This window comes from Lemur catta, chromosome 9 (genome assembly GCF_020740605.2).
Source record: "Lemur catta isolate mLemCat1 chromosome 9, mLemCat1.pri, whole genome shotgun sequence".
In the NCBI taxonomy this organism is placed as follows: Eukaryota; Metazoa; Chordata; class Mammalia; order Primates; family Lemuridae; genus Lemur; species Lemur catta.
This window is the reverse complement of record NC_059136.1, coordinates 61,223,383-61,251,276: the sequence shown is the minus strand read 5'-3', so window position 1 is coordinate 61,251,276 and position 27,894 is coordinate 61,223,383. Positions and strand designations below refer to the sequence as shown.

At 38.2% G+C, this 27,894-nt stretch overlaps 2 protein-coding genes across 3 annotated transcripts in view; one reads left to right on the top strand and one right to left on the bottom strand.

Annotated features, from left to right (window-relative positions):
• Positions 1-118: 118 nt before the first annotated feature.
• Positions 119-21,264, bottom strand: MTERF3 (mitochondrial transcription termination factor 3). Of its 2 annotated transcripts, none has more exons than XM_045560665.1 (9): positions 21,167-21,264; positions 18,818-18,868; positions 18,301-18,652; positions 16,917-17,069; positions 11,233-11,422; positions 6,037-6,184; positions 5,601-5,672; positions 4,209-4,370; positions 119-384 (listed from the first exon to the last, which is right to left on the bottom strand). In XM_045560665.1, exons 3-9 carry the CDS (start codon positions 18,635-18,637, stop codon positions 190-192), a joined length of 1,257 nt encoding a protein of 418 aa, XP_045416621.1. In that variant the 5' UTR covers positions 18,638-18,652; positions 18,818-18,868; positions 21,167-21,264; the 3' UTR covers positions 119-189. The 2 variants fall into 2 exon arrangements, with proteins under 2 accessions (XP_045416621.1, XP_045416623.1); XM_045560667.1 differs by having other exon boundaries at positions 18,818-18,863.
• A 293-nt stretch (positions 21,265-21,557) lies between these two features.
• The window catches only part of PTDSS1 (phosphatidylserine synthase 1), a 63,268-nt gene continuing 56,931 nt past the window's right edge, over positions 21,558-27,894 (top strand). Inside the window, exon 1 of the mRNA XM_045560381.1 lies at positions 21,558-21,885. Within this exon, the coding sequence (XP_045416337.1) occupies positions 21,707-21,885 (179 nt within the window). The 5' untranslated portion in view covers positions 21,558-21,706. The remainder of the gene's footprint in view (positions 21,886-27,894) is intronic.

Genomic DNA, 27,894 nt, shown 5'->3' with positions numbered 1-27,894 from the left:
TGGTTAAGTTAAACAAGAATGAAGTCACTAGGAACTTGTAAGAAAGACCTACCAGAGTGTACATACCCAAATGTACAATATCCAGAAATTGTTTCCAATATTGAGACCTGAGACATTTATTTAAAAATATATACATTTATTACTACAAACATTCACCTTGCAATATTACATTTTAACATTAATCAAAAACTAAAGAGTTTTTAAGAATTTTTCAAAGTCCTGTACTGATGCTTTGGCAATCTCTTCACAAAATATTTCATCAGGAATAGATACTAATTTGTCCAAAGAGATGTAGTTAGGTTTTGCTGGATCATACTGTGCTCTTCCTAAATAGGTTAGAAACGAGTGTCTTTCTTTCACTTTGAACAACCTTGTATTAAATACCTAGAAAAGAAAGAAAGCTTTTTAAAAACATTGCACACTGAAGGATAAAATATCAAAAAGTTTACTTGGCTAAAAATTTTAATAAGTTAACATTATATTGACCACATGCTCAGTAAATATGATAAATGACTATAGCTTCTGTTAAGAAATTATGATGGGCCGGGCGCGGTGGCTCACGCCTGTAATCCTAGCACTCTGGGAGGCCAAGGCGGGAGGATCGCTGGAGGTCAGGAGTTTGAGACCAGCTCTGAGCAAGAGCGAGACCCCATCTCTACTAAAAAATAGAAAGAAATTAACTGGACAACTAACAATATATATGAAAAAAATTAGCCGGGCATGGTGGTACATGCCTGTAGTCCCAGCTACTTGGGAGGCTGAGGCAGGAGGCTTGCTTGAGCCCAGGAATTTGAGGTTGCTGTGAGCTAGGCTGACGCCACAGCACTCTAGCCTGGGCAACAGAGTGAGACTCTGTCTCAAGAAAAACAACAACAAGAAATTATGATGATAAAGGGACTCAAAACCAACATCCAGAACAATAACAAAATAATTAAGGGCTACACTGTTGGACAAAGAACATCGACTACTCCAGAGATAGGGGAGAATGTGTTAGAAAAGCAAATCCTCAGGCCTCACCTCAACACTACTTAATCAGAAACAGCAGGGCCCAGAAGTCTGTTTTAACAAGCCCCTAGACAATTCTCATATCTACCAAGTTTGAGAAGCAATGTTAGAGATCAAAATCTACGTCAGCCAAAAATTTATCAAGATTTCATGATCTGTGACACTTCCCTGTACATTCTTTTAAATTCCTGCTGCTCCCCCTGACTAGAATCAAAATGAAATTAATCTGACCTCTTTGAAAAGCAACTAGGGAAAGTATGTCTTACCCCCTGGGGTTAAAACTCCTAAGGAATAGACTGAGTGGCAGCAACTTTAACAAGTAACCAGAAGCAGACTAAGTCCCTACAGCCAGCTGCAAGAAAGAAGGGGGAACTGGAGATCCGGCCAAACTTAAGCTACAGGACTTTGAGAACAGTGACAAAAAAAGTATAGGGTGCTAACTCAACATGGGGGTGTCTTGCTTTTGGAACAGAACATCTTTTGTTTCTGCAAAAACAAATTATATGCGATTCTGCCCTCATTTTGGTAACTAAATTCCCATTACACATTATTACTACTAATGAAGATGTAATGCCTGGCCCCCATTTTTTTTAAGAAGTATGGATCCTATGCAGTGACTCCTGGCTTAAAAAACTATCATACAACATACAAACAAAACCACAAGTGACCCTGAAGCTGCCAAACTATTATTAATTTCCTACTTATAATAACACTTTGAAGCATTTAGATAGCTTATGACCAGATATTATATTGACTTCTCCAGTGGTTCATGGTTACTTTATCATTAGAGAGTTGTGTGCTCTTTCAAGTCCCAAAGCTGCAGCTCAGATGGGGTTTTTCTTTTTTCTTCTTTTTCTTTTTTTTTGGGCGGGAGGAAAGGTGGAAGATTTGTTGCCCATCAAGGGCCACTTTGCCACTGTCACAAGAATTTCGTACTATAATGATGCATTAAATTCTCAGGGATTAGGGGAAAAAAAGACCCCAAGCCTGAGAATTACTGATCCCCTCTCTCCTAAGGTAGACTCCAGCTTTGCCTTCACAGAAACTCACAGTGGAAGGGGAGAGACAGGTTTTAGGAGGATCCTAAATATAACCTCTTTCCTTAGACTAGTGATTTCCTCATGTTCATTACCCTAAAACTGCTTTTGTTACCCTTTACATTCCATGATCTCTTTGAAATGACTAAATTAACCATAGTTATTATGTTATACTTCTTTCTTCACTTTATTTTTTTTTCAGACAAGGTCTCGCTCTATTGCCTGGGCTAGAGTGCCATGGCATCATCATAGCTCACTGTACCTCAAACTCCCGGGCTCAAGCGATCCTCCTGCCTCAGTCTCCTGAGTAGCTGAGACTACATGTGCATGCCACCACACCCAGCTAATTTTTTAATTTTTTGTAGAGACGGGGTCTCACTCTTGCTCGGGCTGGTCTTGAACTCCTGGGCTCAAGCAAGCCTTCTGCCTCAGCCTCCCAAAGTGCTGGGATTACAGGTGTGAGCCACTGTGCCTGGCCCCCATTTTTAATTAATCGTAAGACATATGTGCCAATCAGAACTGTTACCTTCATGAGAACATTAGTTTCACACCACTGAGTTTTAAAACACTAGCCCAAGATTTAAAGTCTGTATCAGATCCTTTAAAGCTCTGCTGTCAGTTAATGTATTTTTCCATTAATAAGCTTTTTATTTTTCTGTTTTGTTTTTCAATAAAAGGCCTGGGGTGCCTAAAATGTTTGTTTTTAAGCAAGTGATTCTGATGCATCTAGTCAGCTTATAGTTTCCTCTACTTGGAATGTTTCTGTCCATCTTTTAAATGCCACTCATTATTCTACAGACAAATATCATTTCATAGAGTGGCAGCATATCCCAGTATAGAGTGTGGGTTTTTAAACTCAAGTGCCAGAATTCTAATTCTGGCTCTGCCCCCACCCCCTTGTTACTGGGTAATCTTGGATAGTTGCTTAATCTCTTTATGCTTACATTCCTCATTTGTAAAATAGGGATAAGAATAGCACCACATATGGTTGTTATGAGAATTAAACGAGTTAATACAAGTAAAGCAGTAAAGATAGAGCTGGCACATAGTTAGCACTCAATTGCTCTTATTATTTCTGTAATTCTCCTACCTCTTCTAAATTAAATTAATCACTCTCTAGAACCCCTGGTTAAGACTCTTTACCATTATGTAAAGCAATTACATTTTTAAAAGCTGAAAAAAACCAAAAACCAAAAACCACAGCAAACAACAAAAAAAATAAAACCTGTTTTCCACACTAGATTACAAGTTCCACAAGAATGGGACCATGTCTGACTAATTTTTGTGTCCTTAATGTCCACAAAGTGTCTAGCACAGGATGGGTGCTCAAGTATATATGAAAGAATGACTGGATCACTAGGGCTAGGAGGGGACAAAATCAGATTCTTTTATTTATTGTCACTGGATTATTTAGCAACCCTAGGAAAAACAAATTGTCATTGCTTTTTTGTTGAAGATTACTTACTTCACAATTGCTCCATAAGCCAAATTCGCATAACTGTTGGCCTCTAACACTTTTATAATGAATATATTTCAATTTGGTGAAAGAGGAAAATCCTATATTAAGGGCCTATTTGTAGGGAAATATGATAGGCAAAAATAATATTGTTACATGTGATGGAATTGAACCAAATGCAATCTAGTTCTGAGAGTTGTATTAAGGTCATATTTCTTTTGCCCATCTTTATATTAAGAACAGGAACATATCTAGCAAACAGAGTAGATGCATCAACTTTAATGAAATTCAATCTGTCATTTATCCAATAAATACTAAGTGCCTATTCGCATGGCAAATAGGAAAGAAGGATTACTTTAATGAAATCCAATCATTCTTCTGTTCAACAAATATTTACTGCATGACTACTAAGAGCCAGGTCTTGTTCTAGACACTGGCGATTCAGCAGAGTATAAATCAGACAAAGTCTCAGCTTTCAAAGAGTTATTTTTGTGAACAGCAGATAATGTCACTCACTAAGTAAAGAATACGCAAGTCTGATTAGCCTAAAAAATATAATTACAGCTTTGGCAGGATGGCAAACTGGAACTGCTTTATGCTTGGGTAAGAGATCATTACAATATGGCTGTTGGTTCTTGGGTTTAGATAAACTATGAATAAAATATACACACAGCATTGAAAGGACCTTTAAGGGAAGTGATCTGCATTACCTGTGGGAACTTGACAATGATGTGGTGGGGAACGTTCATCACATTGTGCAAATAATCAAAAGTCTCAGTAAGTTTCCTTTTATTTGCAGTTAACATCTTTGGGATTCTGGTGATCATATGCTGAATTTCATTATGTTTAAAACCAAGTTCAAGACGATAAACCTAAAAGAAAGTAAACTTCCTATGAATCGTGAATAGAAATAGTTATTTTGGTTCTATGCCAAGGCCACACTGATTCTTTTAAAATGTAAAATAATGACATTTTAAAATCTGGAGACATCTACGCCAGTGCTCACAAGGCATTATAGCTCCCTGCTTCTGAAGTCATGGGAATTTCAAACCCCTCTCCTAAGAATGACCTACTCACAGCATGGTGATCATCATGAAGATCACCAAAAGGAGCAAACATGAGATAGACCAAGGGTGGATGTGGCAGGGCTGGTCAGGTTCAATGTGGGGCTCTGACACCAAACAGACCAGCAGTAAGATTTTCAAAGTGGTTTTTGAGCTTCTGCTCCCAAGCACATGTTATCTGAAAAGCTGAAAGTCAAAATTCCAGACAGAGATGATAAAACTAAACACCCAAACATAGGCTAGGTCCTCTATGTGCTTTCATGGTATCCTATGTTTGCCCACCAAGCCACTGCTCTTGTTACTCTGGATTTTATCTCCTGCGAGACTGAAAACTCCTTGAGAGCAGAGGCTGTCTCCCTGTCATAGTGCTTGGGCAGGTGCTCAATAAACATTTCTTCAGTGACTGGATATGAAACACTTCAGTAACTCAGAAAACAGGCCTTATATAATCATTCCAAATACTACTATAGCTTTGTATATTAACTAGTCAGTTGCCCTTGGCTTCATACTATTCTCTTAGAGAAAGGACAGAGTGTCTGGTATGTTATGATAGAACTAGAGCTGGCAATTGGCACAGGTGCTAAGGAGAACCATGTGCTGGCCCCTACTCTCTTCAAAGAAGTCTTCTGGATCCAGCCTCCACAACTCCCCTAGACGTAGACAAAGACTTCCATGCTAGGCAACAGAAGCAGTTTCACAGACTGGTAACATAGACTAGGTAATATAAACTCCCATGCTGGGCAAGAGCAGCAGTTTCCAGGTACCACCCATATTCCTAATCTATTGCTTTAAGATTATGGGTACCAATGTATACAAGGTGATTTATTCATGTAACACCTGGTTAACATGTGAAAATATCATTAACTGAAAAAAACTGCTTGTTAGGTATTTGTTATAATTTCCTATTTCTCTTTTTAGAAATAACTACTTTTAAAATCTAGTTTTCTTTAAGATGACAACAGCAAAATCTATTCTCTTTAGAGGATTAAACACTTAAGAGAAAGAAACTGATTTCTCAGAAGCTTAAAGTTGTCCTACCTTCATATTTTCCTTCACGGGCTCCAGACTTCCAGTTAGTAGCCTTGGGAGACGAACTACCAGCTCTCTAGTCTGTAGTTGTAAACAAAGCAATCTATTATTACTGTATGTGCAAATTTAACTACTTTGGAAAACTAAGGTAATACTAGGAATACAAAGTTAAAACTTAAAATATGACCCAATCAGAAAAATGACAGGGACCCTAGAAATACATAAACTTAGTACTGTTTGAGGAAAAAACAAAACTTGAGGAACCAATTTGAAGGAATATTATAAAATGATGTAGGTAAAACCTATTTTTGTATAGCAAATACCAGGAATTTACAGAAATCATATGGGCTAGGTATTTGTTAAAAACATGAGATTTAACAGCTACTAAATATACCTAACATGGAAATGTACAAATTCTGTGCCGCACCCCACCCTTTTTTTTTACCTTCTTCACGCTAAGTTCAAGTTCTTTCTGAAAAAATCCCAATCTGTTATCCAGTCTTTCTACTGAAAAATTCAGCAAAAATGGTGCATTTCTGACCATCTGTGCAATATCTGCCTTACTGAAATTTTTTGATCGTAGATAAGCCACCCTAGAGAAACAAACAAAAATACACACAGATATGATATACATTTACTGACATGTTGCTTTCCAAAGCAACTATTTTTAAAAAGGCTCCCACACCAAAAAAATAAATAAAAACAAAAGCATAATAATGGCCCAAATATGGTTAAAACAAAACAAGCATTCACCCAACTCTAGAATGGCTTCCATTTATACTTGAAATCAGAAAATAACTCTGAAATCCACTAATACGTAGATTCCCTTTTCAGTTAATCTGGTTTATTTTATTACTTGATAAGACAAAATGAAATAGCTTCTGTTTAAATTTATTTCTTCTTGGCTAAGAACAAACACAAATTAAAAAAGTAAATAATCAGTGTAAAAAGAAAGACTTGTAAGTATGGTTGTAACTGAGGAATTTCTTTTATGTTAGTATATTAAGTGTGTATTTTCATAAATAACTTTTACTACACCCTTTCAATATATATTTTGTTAACAATTGATAAATTTTCATGCGAAGTTCATGAAAACCAAAATACACAGGTAGTAAAATATAGAAAGTTTGATTACAACATTATTTTCTAAAATTTAAAACCATAGTAAAGGATAGTTTTATTAAATGTCTAAAATATATCAGGATATTAACTTGTTTAATTCTCAACAGAAAAACAAAAAAACCTATGAGCCAGGTAAATTTTCCACATTACTATTGAGGAAATATGGATTCAGGGAAGTTACATAACTTGTTCATCAGCTAATTAGCAAAAAAGATTTGCTAATTAGATTTGAACTCAAACATACCTGACATCTAAAGCCTACACCTTATACCAGAACTTATATTACTTTATAATCAAATGACTATTACTCCTTTAAAGTAGTTCTTTAGAAACCATGAAAGGAAACTATTGATAATTTAATTATATAAAAATTTTAAATGCATAACAAAAAACACTCTAACAAAGTCAAAAGACGAGTATCAATCTGAGAAAAATATTTGCAATGTCTCAAAGAAAGAATTAATTTTCTTAATATATAAAAGAATGGTTACTAAAAAAAAGAAAAAATGCAATTAAAAAACAGTAAAGGACATGTATAATTTATAGGAAAGGAAATGTAAATAGAAATTCAACATAGGAAAAGATGCTCTAAACATTTGATGTTCTAACATTTGGTGCTGCAAATACTCCAGAACAACAAATGAGGTATTCTTTTTATCTATAAAATGAACTGAAATCATCCAGTTTGACAACACTGTATTAGAGAGGATAACAGGGAAATTGGCACTTCTGTACACTGCTGGGGGAGCATAAACTGGAAAAGAAGACATGTAAAGGAAAATTTGGCAATATCTATTAAAATTATAAATGAACATACCCTTTGACCTAGCAATTCCATTTCTAGAAATTTGTCCTACTGATATACACCAATGTGTGTAAAATTACACGTACACACTCCCTCCCCTCCCCCAGGAGAATCACTTCAGCCTTGTCCTAACAGTAAAGACCAGAAACACCCTCCATGTTTATTAACAGGGTACTAAGTAGATCCATAGTATGGACTGTACTGGAATTAGAAAGAATAGGAAGTGCCAAGAAACAATAATGTCCAAGATATACTTAAGAAAAGAAAGCAGGGTACAGAGTAGTACGTATAAATGCTACCAATTGTTATATATTTGTGTTCATGTGTGTATACACGGATATACATATATGCTTGTATAGGACAGAACTTTCCTAAATTTTTTTTGGCATCAAGGATCAGTATCTGATTAAAACATTATCAGAACTGTTGTCTACATTGTGATAATTTTACCAATAAAAAATTCAAGACATAGGGCTCATCCAACCAAAAAAATACATTCAAATAATTTAAATGCAGATTGTTCACTTAAAAATTCTACAAAGAATTAAACTTATACAGTTAAATTTTTATTGAAAACAAGTACATAAAATTTGTTGTTATAAAAATAAGACTGGTGCACATATCAGAACCAGAAACTAAGTTCATTTAAACAAAGATATTCATACCCTTACCTATTCAATAGCAGCTTATTTTTCACTGTATACCCTCTTCAGTTATTGTGGATGTATTACCTATTAAAAAATTCTAAGCAACTAAAAAAAAAAATCTACACAGTTTAATTTGATAATTAGCCAAGTTAGCCAGATAGATAGCCATACCATCTATTCATATATAAGAACATTCCTTCATTATTAGGAACATATGTGATCTTGGGCAAATAACTTAAGCTCCTTTTAAACTTTAGTTTCCTTCATAAAATTAAATGTAGGGAGACAGTATTGTGTAGCAGCCAGAACTCTAGAGTTAGACTAACTGGGTTTGCATACCTACTTTGCCACCTACACTGTGTGTAATCCTGGGCAAATTATTTAACCTCTCTGTGCTGCCCATGTCCAGTGGGGATATTAATAATGGTGCAGCTTCTGAAATGATCCCCACCTCCTAAGATTCATGCTTCTTAGAATAAATCTTGAGCAATAAGGGCAAGTTGGTTTTTGAGGGGGGTGGGAATTAGTGTTCCTGTGACGGCTAGAAGGAACAGAGCAGGATGTCAGATGAGTTTCCTAGAATCATTTGCTCTCCCTATTGTACTGTGATAGCCTACCTATATTCCAACAGACTACAATTCCCATGAAGGGAGAGAGTGTGTCTTTTATGTCTCAAGTCAAGCCCAGTGCTTTGCATTTACAAGGGCTCAAATTGTTCAATGTTAGGAATGCAGTCTTTGGTTTCCTTTTTTCCTAATTCAGAGAAAAGCCATTAGACTATGATGGTTCAAGGAAATACAAAGCTCTCTAAAATGGAGAGCAGTCTGGGGGTCAAGATTCCAGGCAGACCAAGAAGGAGACTGCTGTAGTCATCTTGGTGTGAAACAATGGGGACCGGAGGCATGTATTCTGACTAAAGATTAAGAGAAATGCACTGATTGATTTGAGAGCTATAAAAAGGTAGAACTGATTGATAGGCCTTAATGATTTATTAGATGTAGATGTTATAAGAAGAGAAGCCAAAGTTAATACTAATAATTCTGATTTGGGCAATAGGGTGACCAGTGCTCCCATTCAGTGAATCTTGGAATAGAGACTGGTTTGGGTGAGAGGTGGCATAACAATGAATGCAAAATATTAACTTAAAGATAGGGACTTTGCCTCATTCTCTGTGGTATTCCCAATGCCTAGCAGGATTCTTATCTCACAGATCAATACTAACTCACTGAATCCATCCTCACAGATTCAATAATTCTTTGAATGTTGAATGAAGTACAAAGATGTTTATAAAAGTGCTATTTAAAGAAGAAAAAAAGGAAAAACCAAAATAGCTAACTTTTAGAAATGATTAAGCAAATTACAGAATAATTTGCCAAGAGAATGTCAAATGTTTACCATCAAAAACTGGCCAGAAAAAAAACCACACACAATCAGGCTTTCATAACTTTAAAGTATTCTCTAACAAAATTTGTTAACAGATTTTGTAGAAAAAAACTTACTCCTGTTTCTCAAGAAAAATAGTCAAGTCCTGACTCAGCAATAAGTTCAAAACATAATAATGGGTAGTTGAAAAAAGAACTTTTATTAGTTTTAAATAATTAAGTTTTAAATATTACGTTGCTGCAAAAGTAATTGTGGTTTTGGACTCTGAATTTTAAATCATTATAACTAGGCTCAAACACATCTTTATTAATCAAAATAGGAACCATTACAATCAACACATTTTTGCCAACAAGATATAACTTTGTTTATTGCAGTAGTGTAAAAATTCGTGCTTCCGGTTTCCATGAACTCTTCAAAACCATTTTCTACATCCTGCTGGTTGTGGAAGTGTTTTCCCTGCAAAAAGTTGTTGAGATGCTTGAAGAGGTGGTAGTCAGTTAGTGAGAGGTCAGGTGAATATGGCTGATGAGGCAAAACTTCATACCCCAATTCCTTCAACTTTTGAAGTGTTGATTGTGTGACGTGTGGTCAGGTGTTGCAGTGGAAAAGAATTGGGAGAAGAATTTCTGTTGACCAATGCTGGCTGTAGGCGTTGCAGTTTTCAGTGCATCTCATCAATTTGCTGAGCATACTTCTCAGATCTAATGGTTTTGCCAGGAGGCAGAAAGCTGCAATGGATCAGACGGGCAGGAGACCACCAAACAGTGACCATGACCTTTCTCTGGTGCAAGTTTGGCTTTGGGAAGTGCTTTGGAGCTTCTTCTCAGTCCAACCACTTAGCTGGTCGGTGCCAGTTGTCATATACAATCCACTTTTTGTCCCACGTCACAATCTGATCAAGAAATGATTTGTTGATGCGCACAAGAAGAGAAGATGATGCTTCAAAACAATTTTTTTGATTTTCGGTCAGCTCACAGGAATCCACTTATCGAGGTTTTTCACCTTTTCAATTTGCTTCAAATGCCGAAGGACTGTAGAATGGTTGACATTGAGTTCTTTGGCAACTTCTCCTGTAGTTGTAAGGGGATCAGCTTCGATGATTGCTCACAATTGGTCATTGTCAACTTCTGATGGCTAACCACAACACTACGCTCCTCATCTTCAAGGCTCTTCTCTCCTTTGCAAAACTTCTTGAACAACCTCCGCACCATACGTTCATTAGTAGTTCCTGCACCAAGTGCGTTGTTGATGTTATGAGTTATCTCTGCTGTTTTACGACCCATTTTGAACTCAAATAAGAAAATCACTCAAATTTGCTTTTTGTTTAACATCACTTCCATAGTCTAAATCAATATAAACAGCAAGTAATAAGTCATTAGCAAAAAAAAAACCAAATGAGAAATGTGCATTAAAATGATGTATAACATAACGACATTTATTTAAGAATATATTCCAATATCAAACGGCAAATTTCAACAATGCTAAAACCAGAATTACTTTTGCATCATCCTAATAATTTACATCAAAAAAGGTCTGTAACAAAAAAAAAATTCATTTTCATTAACTCAGTAGATCCTTGTATAGCAAAGACTTAAACAATAACTATAAGTTCTTACAGTTACTTACAGATACTTTATTCATAACCACTTTTTGGGTTATATGAAAATCAGTGTAAAAGCCCTACCTGGTCTTAAGATCTTCAAGGTCTTCAGAGAAAATGGCATAATTTTTAGTTAGCAATGTTCCCAGGTGGTTATCCTCTATACCCAAATCTTTAAGAAACAGGAGTATTTGCTTAATATCTTTTTCAAAATCCAGTCTCAGAAGGAGGTTGGCTGCATCTGGATGTTTTTCTATCTTGGACAAATCCACTCCTATAATAAATTATAAATACTGTTTGAAGATAATTTCTTAGTCCAGCCATTAAACTTCATACATACAAGCACAAGAATTTACTGATGGAGATCAATACCTATCCAAAGGAGAACTGAGATAGATCAATAGAAACTACTAAATATTTTTAAACTAAATTGGCTGCAGAAATAAAAACAAATTAAAATGGAAATATAGTATTTATTTCAAAGTCAAGTATAGAGGAAAACAGAGCATTTGATGCTAAATTTCCCCCCAAATAAATTCACTGCCATACTGACATAGCATCATCATCTTTGTCTATGGTGTCTTTAATATTATTTGTGGATGCTTTCAAGCCCCTAATGATCTCCATAGTAACTGCTCAGCTGGTAATTCTGCATGGTAACAAGCACTGTGAATAGTTACTTTCTTTGAAGTCTTTACCATTTCCTTAGTTACAAGCATCATTTAAAAAACATGCTTACAAGCCCTTTCCTAGGGAGAATAAAAATGATCCTATGCTTTACTCGTCATTGAAATCTCCAGTCTTTAGCATAGAGACAAGTACCCTGAAGGAACTCAAAAGATGTCTGACTGAGAACAAATGAACACACAACCCTGCAAGTATACAACAAGGCAGAAAGTACACAACCTTCAACCTTCACATATCCTTAAAATCTTAGGTAATCTAAGTATATGAGACAAGGAACAGGGGAGAGAGAGTAAAAAGGGGAGAAGCCAAGTTGTCATTTTAAAGTCTCCTTTGGTTACAAATATAATTCGACTTCAGCATTAATTAGTCAGGGAATGAAAGTAACCCGTAATTCAAAATTCTCATTAAAATAGCATTTTATTCTCTATTTTTTTTCTTTTATCTGATTAAAATAAAATAAACATCAAAAGGGCCTATTCCTTGAGTATAAATATTTGAAGCTGATATAAAATCTTAAGTTCAGACTCAAATTTCATATTTTTAAAAATGTATCTTCAGATTAAAAATAACTCTCAAACTGATTTCTAGAGGCAATTTTAGTCTTAAATGTAAAGGCAATGTAATAAAAACATTCCTTAATAGCATCCACAATCATAAAAATAAATTATATTTATTATAACTCCAAATACTATTAGATCCAAATATAATTCTAAGTCCAAATTTCTTGGCATAAAATAGGTATTGATAAGATGGCCATAACAAGCAAAATAGATTAAATACACAACACATGAAGAATGAAGATCAGAAACAGATGCAGAATGAACTAAAAAAAAGTACTATGCAATAATAATGGCATTTTAAATCATGTGGAAGAAACAGAATACTCATTAAAATATAAGGGGACCAATAGCTATGCTTTTGGAAAAAAATTAAAAATTCTTTCTATATCTTGTATAAAAATTAATTCTAGATAAAGACTCTAAATGGATATTAACTCTACTAGAAGAAAACACAGAATTTAAAAAATAGTACTAAGCTTAACTAGAGAAAAGTATAAAACCTATGTACGGCTTTCCATATGATACCTACTTGTATAGAGAAAGGTCTGGAAAGCTATTCAACGAAGTAGTGATGGTGTTTATCTTTGGGAAGCAGAACTGGGGATGGAGAGAGGACAAGAGGTCTTTCTTGTATAGTATTTGCACTTTTAACAACTAGATTTAATTCTTTTGTAATTTAAAAATAATAGTAACAGAAAAATAAATCCAATTATTGGATGGATAAATAAATAAGATGGAAACCAGTTCCAGAAATCTGTGGCAGTGGGGGAGGGGATGCTTTAAAAATAACATAAAGGCTTCAGACTTCAAATTTAACTAAATATTACGGCTTACAGGAGTTGAAGTGCCTTGCTCAGCATGAGCTGTCACACCCTGACTGTGATAGAACAGAAATCCTGAAAAGCTGCTTCTTAACAGCCACAGGAGAGCAGAATCTCATCAGGAGTGCACACTGCTCTCAATATGAATCATGTGGGCTCACTTCATTTCATTAACTTGAAAAAATAGTCACTGGATGCCCAGTAAGGACCAGGCACTTCTGTTAGGCACTGCAGATATAAAAAATGAATAATACACCATTCTAACCTATAGGTGATCAGTCTAGTCTGGCTTTATCTCATCACTTCAGTAACTATAAATATAATGCTACCATTGTATTCAGTTATGGTTACACATATTTAGTGTATCAATCAGGGTCTGGCAGGCAACAAAAATTGCCCTGGTAAGTACAAATGAAGAGAACTTTAATGAGGGGACTCCATACAGTGGTGTGAGCAGCATTAAGGGAACAAATAGGAGCACTGCCAGCACTAAAGAGACAAGGAGGCAAAATGCTGCCAGAGCCCAGAGGGAGCTGGAAGATATCAAGGAAGGGCTGATCAGGGGGAGCTGTTGTCATGGAGTGAGGCAGCTATGGGACCCGAAGGAGGGAGGAAGAGGGGAAAAATACCCCCATCTGGCCCCTCTACCTTCTATCCTGCAGGCACCTCCCATTGGCTGAAGCTGCCAAGAAGCCAGGTGGCACAGGAGCCCTGGTGCAAAGAGACTGGCCTCCTGGGACACAGCACAGGCAGAGAGGCAAAAAACAGATCTGGGAGGCAGACACAGAAGAATAAGGACTTGAGTCCTCAGAAACACTGTCTGACAAAGCAATCATGCTCCTCTAAGTTACCGTCATTTAAGCTACTTCTAAGACATGCTGTTGAAAATCAGCATACAGGGTGAAGGAATGACTAAAACATATTCCAAAGCTCAAAGTATACTGTAAATTATTTAAATGCAGGGACCATGTCTTAGTTCCTTTTGTGTCACCCATAGCACCTGCCATAAGGTAAGGAAAGCTGTTCTGAAAGGAAAGGTGACTAGTGCTCCTGCTCCCAGCAGATGCCATCTGCTTTTGAATGCACAGACCCCCTCTTTAAAACTGCATGTATTTATGGCGTACAAGATGTTTTGATACCTGCATACATTGCTGAATGATTAAATCAAGCTAATTAACATGTTCATCACCTCACATATTTGCTATTTTTTTTTTTTAGTGGTGAGAACATTTAACATTCTTATAATTATTTACTTATCTCTCCCTGTGCCAGGTTACCCAATTGTTACCCAAATGTATAGGGAATGGCCTTTGTTCTCAAAATCTACACTCTTTATAATTTTCAAGTATACAGTACATTATTATTAACTATAGTCATCATGCTGGACAATAGATCTCCAGAACTTGTAACTCCTGTCTAATTGAAACTTCATACTCTTTGACTGACATCTCCCCATTCCCTGGTAACCACCTTATACTCTCTGCTTCTGTATTGAATTTGACTTATTTTAGCTTTTACATATAAGTGAGATCATGCAGTATGGGTCTTTCCGTGCTTGTCTTATTTTATAATTTCCTCCAGGATCATGCATGCTGTTGTAAACGACAGAATGTCTCTCATTTTAAAGGCTGAATAGTATTCCATTGGGTATAGACACACCACATTTTCTTTATTAATTGATGGACACTTGGGTTGATTCACAGAACAATTTGTATCTCTCATGTGAGACTTATCACTTTACCCTTGATCCCTGCATTCCAGTTATTCATATATATTTGTACTTAGATGTTTCTGAAGCCTTGAAACTTCTTGAGGAAAAGGCCATTGCCTACACATTTGGGTAACTTGGCAGTGAGAGATAAGTAAACAATTACAATAGAGTGTCATTAGTGCTAGGGGCGAAGTAAGCAGGAGTGAAGTGAGCCTGCGGAGGTCACTCTGTCTGCAGGGTCAAGAAGACACTTTAGATGTTACTTGGACTTGAGTTAAGTTCTTCAGCTGTCAGAGTTGACCAACCAAAGGAGTAAAGTGGCAAGTGGTGAAGCTGAAAGGTAAGCAAGGACCAAACCAGGAAGAGCTTTGATGCCATGGGAAGGTTTTGAAAGATTTTAAGTAGGTCACTGATACAGTCAGATTTTCATTTTATAACAGAAAGAGCACTGACACTAGAGAGATTATCGGAGCCAATATTGCTGAAGAGAAGATTATCAAGTTAGAAGGCTACTGTAGTCACTCAGTTACAAATGAGGACCTAAACAAAGGTAGTGACTATAGGATGAGAGAAGCAGATGGATTTGAGAGAAATGGAGAAGCAGAATCCATAGGATAAGGTGCTAAATTGATGTGAGGAGTGAGGGCAAAAAAAGCAAAAATTAAGAATGATCTCTGAAAGTTTCTACCAGAGCAAAGATTTTCCCTTTTTCCTCTCCTGTGAAAAATCACTTCCCAAAAATATGTGGAATGAGAAACAAAGAAATAAACTCCTTCTTTGATAAAACAAGATCAATCTGTATCCCAAATCACAATGAATAAAAACTGACGAAAGCGTGGTAACAGACTTATCAGAGAGGAGAAAGAAGAAACTGAAATGCCTACAAATGAGAATCTGACACATGGCAAACTCAAAAGACTCAGAAATTGGAGTCCCTAGAGATCTGAGAGGTTGGAAGTGAGGTATAGGCTGAAAACAGGCAGACTGGGTACGACTGTATACCAAGAGCTCAGGAACTGCCTCCGCCCCCCAGACCCCCCATGCCTTACCTATCCTGTTCCTCTCAATCCGCCAGAAGAAAGGAGGCTCATTATCTGGGAAAAATCAAGTGTGAGAAGTGCAAAACCCAGAGAAAATAGGAAAAGCAAAAGGTTGCAGTAAGATGCTAGACTAAAAATGTAAATATGAAGACTAAATGGAAGTTTGCAGTGAGATAACCTTGGCTGCCTTTAATTATACAGATCCAAGTGTCACCTACTAGTCAATAAGCTAAGATAGTTATGGAGCAGGCCTTGAGAGAAGCCATCCAAATCAGGAGGAAAATGGGCTCTAGGAGGAAGGTCAGGGGGTAGTTTGGCAAGCAGGGAGCAACGTATGCACTCTGGGGAAATGGAGTAATAAATCATCCAATAGGACTCACTGGGAAAAACTGTCCTGAAAGGATATTGGAAGGTGTGGGACAATTTAACCCTAAAAACAAAAAAAGCAATCAAATGAAAAACAAGGCAATTCTTGGAAAATAAAAAGTTGTACCGGAAAGTAAACAATCATAGTACACTTCTTGCTAGAGCAGCTAGCAATATTTATAGCCATTATATAATCAATGACTAATGATCTATCTAAAAATTGTAACATAACTACATTGGGAGACTTGAAGACAATACAGGAAAAGCATGTGCGTATATACAAGAGATCAACTGATGTCTAAAACTGATGACCGAAGCAACAGCACGATAAACAGTTACTTAAAAATGTGGAGGTTGAATACAAACAGAAAGAATGATAAAAGTACATAAATCTGGGGAATGAGATGTAAGGTCAGAAAGGATGAAGCAGGGAATATGGTTTTTCACTAGAAGCCTTTCACACTATTTAACTTTTGCTCACATGTATGTACTACTTTGAAAAAGATTAAAATGTTAACTTAAAAAGGCGAACAAATAAATGAAGAGTACGCTCAAAAAGTACCTGTGGGTTAAGAAAACTTACCAAGAAGCACTAACTTCTGCAGAGTCTCAGAATGATCTACATAGTCTCGGAGTGTGAATGAGGCTGGGGGCAATGGAGGGTCTGCAATAATCTGAATGGCTTCCTCCTCGGAAACTGGCTGCAATGGAGATAATGAAGGCAAGTCATCCAGTCCTTTGAGAGACAGAGAAGCAAGTTAGCACTCCAATATGCACACTTAAAACTATTTCTATGAAGACTACCTCTTCCCTAGTTTGCTTCTTACACTGGTTAAATCTTGGAGTCATTTCAGAATTAAATGTTTAAGAAGTCCAAATATTTTCCACCTTCAAAGGGTTAAGGTTACAACTATTTAGAGAGACCAATCACTGTTCCTCCAAGAAAAGAAATTTGTTGGTAAGTTTCAAGGCACATAACTCCTTTCCTTCACTTTTAATCAGTCGGCAAGAATGCTAAAGATCATCTGATGTCAAGCGCATTTTGAGAAAGAAATTGACTCTATCACACCCTGTTAGATTGGCCAAAAGTACACATATTCCAACAGTCTGAACTGCATGGGTTAAAGTCATCACAGCCTGAAATGTCTTTGTTTTGATCCAATCCCCTCCTTTCCAAGTTATTCTTAAATATGTCTTTAAGAGGACATCTATGACTGCTTCTATTATACAACCTGTAGTCTTTGCCAAGGATGTGACCCTCTCTAGTACAGCCTTGATTCTAAAGTTTTGTTTTGTTCTGTTTTTACATCAAACACAGTATGGAAGAGACTGACAACTGTAACCTACCTTAAGCTAAGAAATCAGGACTGTGATCTCTTGTTCCATTTTTTGTTTCTCATCACTAACTACCCTTTTTCATCTTTCATAGCCAGCCTCTTCTCCCTGCCTCCCCACCTTTCTTTCATATTCTACCTACTCTAGTATTATCTCATCTGCAGTGAAATATTCCTAGAATGGGAAGCATCGGAAGGAGAGGACGGACTAAAAAGCAACAGGAGGGAACTTTTTGGGGTAATATAACTTCTATTTATTGATTGTGGTGGTTGTTACACAATTAAATGCATATGTCAAAATTTATAGAACTGTATTTTTTACTTGATATTAATTATACCCCAATAAACCTAATTACCATCAGAATTTTTTAAAAAAATCTAAACAATAAAATATTTAGAAAGCAAATGTTATATATAGAGCTATAAAATAATCTTATATATATTAACTACCAACATTTTTTCTTAGCCAAATAAAATAAAGGTATAATCAAAATAAACGAATAGAACTGGCATTGTTCTTTTTCTTGCCTGGTACAAAATAAGACCTGAAATAACCTAGCAGAATGTAAACAGGTAGCTTGCTCAAACTACCAAAGTGGAGAAAGGGGGACTTTTCTGAAAGTTCATAATTACCTTCTAAAGACAGCTCAGAATCAAAGTTGGGGGGTATTTTTTGTGTCTTCTGTGACTGTTCATTCACGGAAGGAAACAGGGTGCTTTGGGTAGAATTATTCTCTTGACTATTTAAGTTGGTAGATTGGGAACTATTCCATAGGGAGGAAGTCCTGTAAGTCTTAAACCCCCACTGGAGAAAGCAATTATCAGAGGACATCTGAGGCTGAGCAGAAAAGCCATGCAACAATGTTTTTCCTGGTCTTGTATAACGTTTTGTAAGTTGTGTAGCATTAATGAAGCTACTCAATTTAATTGAGTTGAACCATCTGGGTATCTGTTGGGCTGACAGGGCCATTTTTCTTAAAGTAGTCTACAAAGGAAAAATATAGAGAAATTTAATTTACTTAAATACTTAAAACAGTATTCAAACAACAAAAAGATAAACTGGAAATTATTTTTTCTAAATCAAAGATGTTTAAATATATTTATCTAAATATCTATCTAGACTAAAATAAAATAGTGAGATATTTCTTACCCACAGGAAAAGGCAGTCTCAGTTATAAACGGAAAAACAGGAACTTCTGAACTAGAAAAATAAAGATATGCTTTACAATTTAATAAAAAGCAAAATCACTGGTGTAAGAAAAACATTTAAAACAAAAATCTATAGGTGTTCAAATTACAGCCCAACTCAATAATCTGTTCATTAAATCATTTAAAGAAAATAAGGTGGTGAAATTAAGTGTTCTTGATATTTGGTTTGAAGGACATTTAAGAAGCACACTGCTGATCAAAGTAACACTGAATTATTCAAATGCATTTTATGTATACAAATTAGCCACAAAATAAAAAACAGAAAGAAATTCACTGTCTTAAATGAATCATCAAAATATTATCAGTGCTATACAGAAAAGTGGAGGCTGTTTCTTCATCCTCAGAGCTGAACACTGTTGATTATTTTACAGATAAAGCTGTTCTTCAAAAGGGAATTAAACAAAACCAATTTTGTCAAATTGTTTCACTGTAGGAAACAAAAAAAAAAGCCTCCAAAAAGAAAAGGTCAAAACTAGCAAAAATAACAAAATGACAAATAAATAAGCAACTAGCAATGAGTACATGTATATTTTGATTGAAAAAGTAGATGTTTTCAAAAATATTTTTGTCAGGAAAGGCTTTTGTTGTTACATTAAGCTCCAGGAATATGAAGAAATTTTATATTTAGCTAGTTAATTAGAAAGGTAAATTTGATGCATATAATCTTATGTTAAATTAAGATATTCCACATAAAACACAGCATGGGGTCCAGCATATGGGAAATGCCCAATAAATGTTAGCCATTATTATTACACAACCAAATACAAATGAATTCTTCCAGATTAACTGATGCATGCAAGTTTTTGCTTTGTTTTTCTACATAGTGAAATGAAGCTTGTTTTATGCTCTGAATTAGACCAAAATTTGAGGGTCTAATCCTCCCCTTAGAGATCTGTTGTTTTTGGAAGTTTGCTGAAGGAGATTTACAAAAGTGAAAGTCTCACTTTCATTCTGAAATGATTTTAGAAAGGAAATAAGCACTCTTAATAACCTCCTGGGATGGATAATTTTTGTTAAATTTTGGTATGAAATGAGCCTCCAAATCTTCCAAACTTCTCTCAAATATACAGCATTCATTCTCTGTACCGCAGTCATAATGGCACTAAATTGGAGGCCAGAAGACTTCAGTTATGCCACCTTGACAAGACCAAGTTTCTGGAGGCGGTCTAACAAAATATCTAGCTCTTGATGGGGGTTCAAGAACCATTCTTCAAATAATATATTTTTTTAAAGGTTAAAGGTACAACAAGATGATTTTTAAGGTCCCTATCAGCTCTAACATTTTTGATTTCTCCGCTGGTCTAAGCACTTCATCCTACTTCAAAACAAATTCCCGAAACCCCAAATTTACTCTGAAGCCTTTCCAGACTCAAATTAATACGCCTCCCACATTAGGGAGATTCACTTTTAAATTTCATCCATATTCATTACAAGATCTTTATGCATACAACTAATGTCCATCCTTCCATTTTCTTATTTACAAGTGCACTATCTTCACTACATCATCATTTCACTGCTCTCTATACGTTTTAACAATTGATTAACTGTTCGTTCACGAGAACAGACCTGGGTCTCCTCTCTGGATTCACCCTCCCAGTGACTACGCTTCCCTGGCCCAGAGCCCTGTACTGCTCCATTGTTTGTGGAGTGGAAATCGATCAATGGCAAGTAGGGTTAATCCACTTGCCTACACAGTATTCGAAAGCGGGTAAGGCATTTGCAGATGTGTATAAAAATCTCTGCAAAGTGGTAATGGTGAGCCTTTAACATGCCGCTTTCATCAGGAAAATTAAAGAAAAAGACCCTTAAAGAACTCTGAAGTCCATGAAACTATCTCAACTAGTTCTCAACTGTGTGTCTAGGGCTTTGCTAGGAAAGGCACTGAGTTTCTCGAGGGTTCAAGATTTCTACCTCTGAAAGGCTATAAATGAAATCAGGAGATGAAAGGGAGGTTAAGGGAGTGGCTTCGTAATAAAGGGCCTCTCAACTAACCCTGACGTCCTCCCTAGGCCATTTTAAACAATTTCAGGGCCCCAAATCGAACTTCCGCAGGAAGCCAGTTTACGGGCCGGGCCTCCTGCGTCCTTCACAGAGCGCACTAGTAGACAAGGACGGTCGCGTTTTCCATCGAATCAGCCCGGGGGGAACATACAGCAAACTCAGGCTCCGTCGACTGGGCCGCGAGGGCCTACACGCCGTGAGGCCCGGGGCGCGGCCCGGACGCGGGGGGCTCCGGACCCGAGCCCCCGCCAGGAGTGCGCCCCTCGCGCTCAGGCGGCTCCTGCTTTACCTGTGGCGAGGCCTGTGCCTCGTTGCGGGTCCCGCAGAGGCCGACAGACTCGCCCGGCCGCGCGCACCGTCCCGCCGCGCCGCCAGCCGGCCGGTCCGCCCGCGCAGCCCCGCGCCGCCGCGCTCTCCGGCCCACGTGGGCTGCGGCCGGAGTGAGCGCGACCATCGGCCGGGCTGCGCGGGGGAGAGCGGGCGGCGTGCGCGGGGAAAGAGCCGGCCAGGGGCCACAGCTGCCCTTCTCCGCTCGCCATGTCCCTCAGGCCCTGTGGACGGGGAGTCTGAAAGCTCCCTGAGTGCCTAGAGATGCCGCTGCCCGAACGCCAGGTTGGGGGCGGCCGGCGGCGCCCCCCGCCCGAGGCCGCGGTGGCGGCGCCCCGACCCCGCCCTCCCGCGCCTGTCCTTCCCTCGGCTCCCAGCCTTTGCTGGGCGCCAGACCCGGCCTCGCCGTCCGGCTGCTCGCCTGCTGCGGCTTGTCACCCCCGGGGTCCCAGCCTTCGTGGGCTGGGGCCACCGCCGCCGCGGCAGGACGGGGAGGCGGGCCATGGCGTCCTGCGTGGGGAGCCGGACCCTGAGCAAGGATGATGTGAACTACAAGATGCATTTCCGGATGATCAACGAGCAGCAAGTGGAGGACATCACCATTGACTTCTTCTACCGGCCGCACACCATCACCCTGCTCAGCTTCACCATCGTCAGCCTCATGTACTTTGCCTTCACCAGGTGAGGCTGCGGGCCGCGCGGGGGGCGCGCCCGAGGCGAAGGGACGAAGCGGACGGGAGGAGGTAGCGAGGAGGGTGGCCGGCGTGGCTCTGGGGTGAGGAAGCGGCTGACGGCTCCGCGCACACACTGGCAGACCCACCGCCCACGCAGCTCCTCCGCCCGCCAGGTGACTCGCAGCACACCCAGCCCTCTCCCCCAAAACCCCACCCTCCATCTCTCAATGCCACTTCTCCCATAGAGCGCCTCCGGTTACACCGGGAACACACGCGAGTCACTTGGCACGATCGCCCCCCCTCTCCCGGCAGTCAGCATCGCTCCACACACATCACGACACCGGCCCCACCTCTGCAGCCGCTCCAGCCCCCGTCCCTACCCAGCACACTGCATGAATCATCTCGTATGCACTACTTTCGGCACACACCACTACACACATAAAACACCCCATTCCACAGCGCCTGCACACTCTATACACAGGCCCAGGACACAACCTAGATCCCTTCCTGCGGAAGTCCTCCAGTATTTAGCTCTACCCGTAATGCACAAAAACCGCACATGTGAGGTGCACCACAAGATCTTTCCTGTGCAGCACCTCCCGTATGCATCGCACGGAAATCATCTAGCATAACCCTTCCCCCAGCTTCGAACACTGCCATCTGTACCACAACACAAACTGCCGCTCTAAACGCACCCATCACAGCGGACCTTCCTATCCAGCACAGCCCAATAACCATCACCTTCTATGTACATTGCTAAACACACCAGCCCACCACACATCACACAGTGCACCCAGCCTGCCGGCTCATCACCTAACAAACGTGCTAAAGTGAGATCTTGTCAAGCAATTTTACTGGTGCCTGAATAGTAAACACTATGTGTTAAACAAATGAAACATATAAACCTCACAGGACGTAACACAACTCTCTTGTTCCCCTGAAAACATACACACATGTTCAAAGCACCTCTAATATATACCTGTTCATAGGAGCTGCTTTACCTGACTTTCGAACACATCATGTAACATCATGTAACTCTATGGCACTGCACCTATGGCCCCTCATCCCCAACCCAGGGAACTAATTAATCCCTGGTTCATACACGCCATGGTTCCTACCTATAAGGATTTATATTTTCTGAATGAACCTCTTCAAAGAAAAGAAGGTCATGCCTGCCTCACCATTATGGCTTAAGAGACCAACCTAGAATAGTCTAGTTTTGGAGCCAGACTGTTGGTTTCAAAACTGGCTGTGTGTCCTTGGTTAAATTACTTAACCTTGCTCTGAGCCTTAGGGGCCACACCTGTAAAATGTGGATAAAATATGTATTTACCTTATGGGGTTAAGAAGACTAAATGACTATGTGTGAATGAATTTAGGAGAGTACCTGGTATATGATGGATAATTCATTGTCCCTTACTTTTCTCCCAGTATTTTTATCCAACAATCAAGATTCTTAGTCAGGGTCAGCAGAAAATGTCTAGGAGTATATTTGGTGGTCACAAGGATTGAGAGAATTTCTGGTATTTATTTGTGGGGGGGAGGTTAAAGGATACTAAATGTGTTGCAACATACGTGACAGCATTGTACAACAAAAAATGAATTGTCTCCTTTGTCTCCTACACACAGGCTTGCACACACACTCACAATGCCAGTGGTGCCTTCCTTGGAAATCACTGTAATTTTTCAGATTTTCATAAAACTAATGTCCTCCCACATCACACTTGTTCCTTACCTTCATAATTCATTTGACTCTTGATCCTTGTTATGTAAGTGTTTATCTGTTCTCATGAATCTTCCTAAAGGTATAAAGCACAAGCAACAATTACTTACTCTTTAATGTTTGAGGAATACCACCACTATTATTGTCAAGTCAGTCTGCTAGTGCTGCAGTAGGGTATGGCCAGACCTTCCCGTAGTATCTGACCTGATGTACCTCTAGCTTTGTAGAGAAATCAGTCTTGTCCCTAATTGTGGTTACCCTCAAATACTTCATTATGTTACCTGATTTTATCACTTCATAGCTGTGTGGCCACTTAATTTTGCTAAGCCTCAGTTTCCTTATCTGTATGTAAAATGAAAATACCGGTACTAATACTTTGTAGGATTATCTGTCATGAGGATTAAATTCATCTTTTTAGATAATCTGTGTTTAGCTCAGTGTATGGCAAATATTCAGTGATTAATAAACATAAGTTGTTATGATTATATTATTTCATTATATTCTAATGCCTTCTGAATTATATTTCTTCAATGAGGTTGTAGTATGCTCTGTAATTGAGAAAAAGGATAAAGGCAATGGAAAATGGACATTGGATAACATACATGCTTGTTTCACGTTAACTTCAGTTTAATTTCACCTAATGTTTGGATTGGAAATGATGGAATTAGGGAGTTTCTTTGGAAATTAGAAAAACAATTATGGTATTTTATTTTAAGTAATGAAGAGCAAGAATGAGCAATTTCTTTCAACCTTTTATCTTCCATATTATTCTAGGCCCTTTCAAAATAGATTTCTCTTCCTCTCTTCTAATACAGAAAGTCACATTCTTCTGAAATTTCCCTTTTAAACTATATTCTGCCAAGGCAGTCAATAAATTAGAGCAGTGAAAGTATAAGAAATGAATATGAATTTTAACAGCTTGCCAAAAGTAATAGAAAAACCATAATCTGAACCTCAGACTATGGCCTTTTCCAAAAATAACAATTTTATTTCTTCTGCTAATTTCATAAAGAAATGTAAATCACACAATGAGGAATTATAATAATAAGTTTCACCATATATAAAATCATAAGCACCATTAATAGAATTACTACTCACTGTATCTTATTCTTTTTTTGTAATGATTTGTGACTCTTTTAAGTGTAACATTACAATGATAGCTCAGTCATCCTCTATAAAGATTGAAAGTAATGACCTCCTAAATGAAAATTATTCATTCTGTGCTTTTTTGTAATGATTATCTCTATACCTTATACTTATTTTATAAGTATTTTAGTTGGATAACTGTTCGGTACAATCCTTTCAGTAAAACTTTAAAAATATATCTTAACGTTTGTTTTGCAAAGACTATTTGTCTAAGAGAACAAGAAGATGGAATATTTTCGGAGTGTCATCAGTATGTGAGAAACAGTACCTGGGCATGTCACATGCTGCGGATACCCAGCAAGAATTTAGGATTACAAAAGATTAGATACCTTACACAGAAGTCTGAGACAAGTTTGGATTTGTCAAGTAGTTCTTTTGTTAGATGGCAACTAGGCCAACTCACCGTTAAATCATAGTGTTTAAATCTCCGGTCCCTATCACTATCATTAAAGGTAAAGTCAGATGCTACCTAATCGGTTCCCTGTTTGAAAAAGTCATTTTGCCACATTTTAGAATAAGTATTTTTATAAATTAGATGCTTAGACATATGTCTTATAAGTTTATTTAGCCAAAGTGGGGAAAGGAAAACCTTTGTCTCAGGTTCAAAGTATGATAATTAGTGAGGTACCCTTATGTTGACTGCGCTGTTAGAGGTTGGTAAACTTGGAAGTAATGAATGTTCTTAGTTTCAAAAACTCAAGCTTTAAATTTGAAAACACCAGAATCTGCTAACTCAGATTCAGAGAAGCCTACCTCCCCTTAAGAGGCACCGGCCATTAAGCAGTAGAATCAGCCTCTGTTAGCAATTGACCAACAAAAAATCATTACTTACCTACAAGAGATTGCCTTCCTACAGATTGCTGTGCCTAAGTGATTATCAATTTGTCTATGCTTGGTTTCTCCTAGATATAGGATTGAGGAGACAGACTAAGGCAGGGAAATGGGCAGACTTTTGATTTATTTATTTAATTTATATGTTATTAATGACTTTTAGTTGATTTCCCTTATTGGCTTTGGAACTCCAGTTAGCCATCCTATCATTGGGCCATATATCTGGCCTTCTGTGTCACTTTGCTTGTGGATACTTGCCACCCTTCCCTGTTCTTTCCTTTTCGATCATATAAATTCCCATTAGAAATCATCTCCTGATACTGCTGATTCAGATGTCTTGGTCCTGTTTCCTTTATATACATCATGTTCTTTCTTTCCCAAAAACAGAAGCCCTGGATGTCCTTGTTCCTTGACACCAGTAATATTAAGTAATCGTCTTTAGCGACTGTGTTCTGGAATTAAACCAGCCCTGGAGGTGAACAAAGAGCATTGTGTTAGGTTGCACCCGAGGTCCAGTTAACTTTGATCTTTAACATTCCTCTTCCTCAGGTACTATTTGAGTCATTTTTTTTATTGGACTTAAGCATCTTTTTTATGTCTTTTCTTATACTTATTTCTGGTGTTTTATGTCCCTAATGAGTTCATAAACTTATTAAAGGGAAAAATGTGTCATATATTTCTTTGAGGTCTTTTTTAGTGAATGGGCACTTGGATGACTCAAATATTTGTCTTAGATCGTATCTCACCCCAGAGAGATTGTATATCTAGGAATTGCTGCCTCTCATACTCACTCCTCTTTAATAAACAGCCTTACTTAAAGTTGGTCTGTTTTTTGAATAACTGTGTTTAGCATTTTAGATATAATTCTATTACCAAATGTAATACAATTTATCTTGTGATATAATCCCTGTTACCCCAGATTTCTATAGGGAAGTTAGTGGTTTTTCAGTCTCATCTAATCCCAATATCAAAACTAGCCCCGTGAGCCTAGACTGCTCCCTCAGCCCTGGCAACTGTGTAATTCAGTTCAACAGTCCAGGTTCCCTCTAGCCCAGGTCTTCACTACCTGGTTTATCTTCAGCAGGTCTGATTGGGCCTTTATAGTTTTTAGGGCTGTTTTCCTCTTTCCATTCCCAAGCCTTAGCTCAGCAGACCCCCAATTCTTTGGGATAGCAGGCTCCAAGGCTTTGACTCCACCTCCCTCTAGTGCATCCTCCACTGCTGCCCTTGTGATCTTTTTAAGACAAAATTGTGATCCCCTCTGTGCCATGCATACAGTCTTGCACTGGATGCCCACCACCTGTAGGAGAGTGCTAGCTGGAGTGTTAAGGTGCTTTGTTATAGAGTAGGTCTTCTCCCCCCACTTTACCCCTCCTGCCCTGCACACACCCTCCCAAGCAGGCCCCACACCCAGGCTCCTCCTTACCCCCTCAAACCCCGCTCCCAAGAGCCCTTGGCATCTTTCACAAGCCATTTGGATGGTTCTCCTGGCAGACTCCTTTCTTGATAATTCCAAGAAGCACAGAGGAAGAAATATTTTCTCTACTTCCAAATACCTTATATTGTTATAATATGTGTTTATATAGCTCATATTGTAATATTTGTTTCTATGTCAATTTCTTGAAGCCAGATATCTTAATCATCCCAGGATAGGCACCCACTAAATGCTGGATGAATGGAATCCATGAAATCATTTCTCTAATAAGAACTTTAAAAAATATCACCCTTCTCCTTTGGTTGATATCGCAGCTATAAATCTTGACAAGGATCTTAACTTTCTATAAAATGCAATGAATGTGGTATTAAAGATAATACCAAAGGTGTAATACCAATACAAGTCTACCTTGTAACCTGGGATTAAATTTTCCATTGGAAGAGAGGATCCTTAACAGTGATTGATCTCCTAAACTTGACCCTATATGTCTCTATTTCAAGGATTCATATTAAAGGTAATGAGGGAGAAGATAGGAGAGGGACAATTAACCTGGAAGCCTTAGGAGTCATGGTAAAGGCTAGATATTCCCGGCTGCATGGCCCCAGGCAGAAAGCCTTGTCTCAAAGGCTGTGTGCAAGTGAATGGAGTTTGCTTTGGTTTCCTGAAATCTCCGAGTCTACTGCCTATAGTCAGATATTAAACCGACACAAATCAGAGTCCAAAAGTTCTTTTGAGTACAGACTTTTTTTTTTTAAACTCAGGGCTTTCCTTACACTCTTCCTGCTTTTAGGACATTCTCTCTTTGAGTAGTTACCGATACTAGTTGAAAATGTTCTGCAGAAGGAGTCAAGGTGTTTGGGCTTTTAGATATTTACTGATGG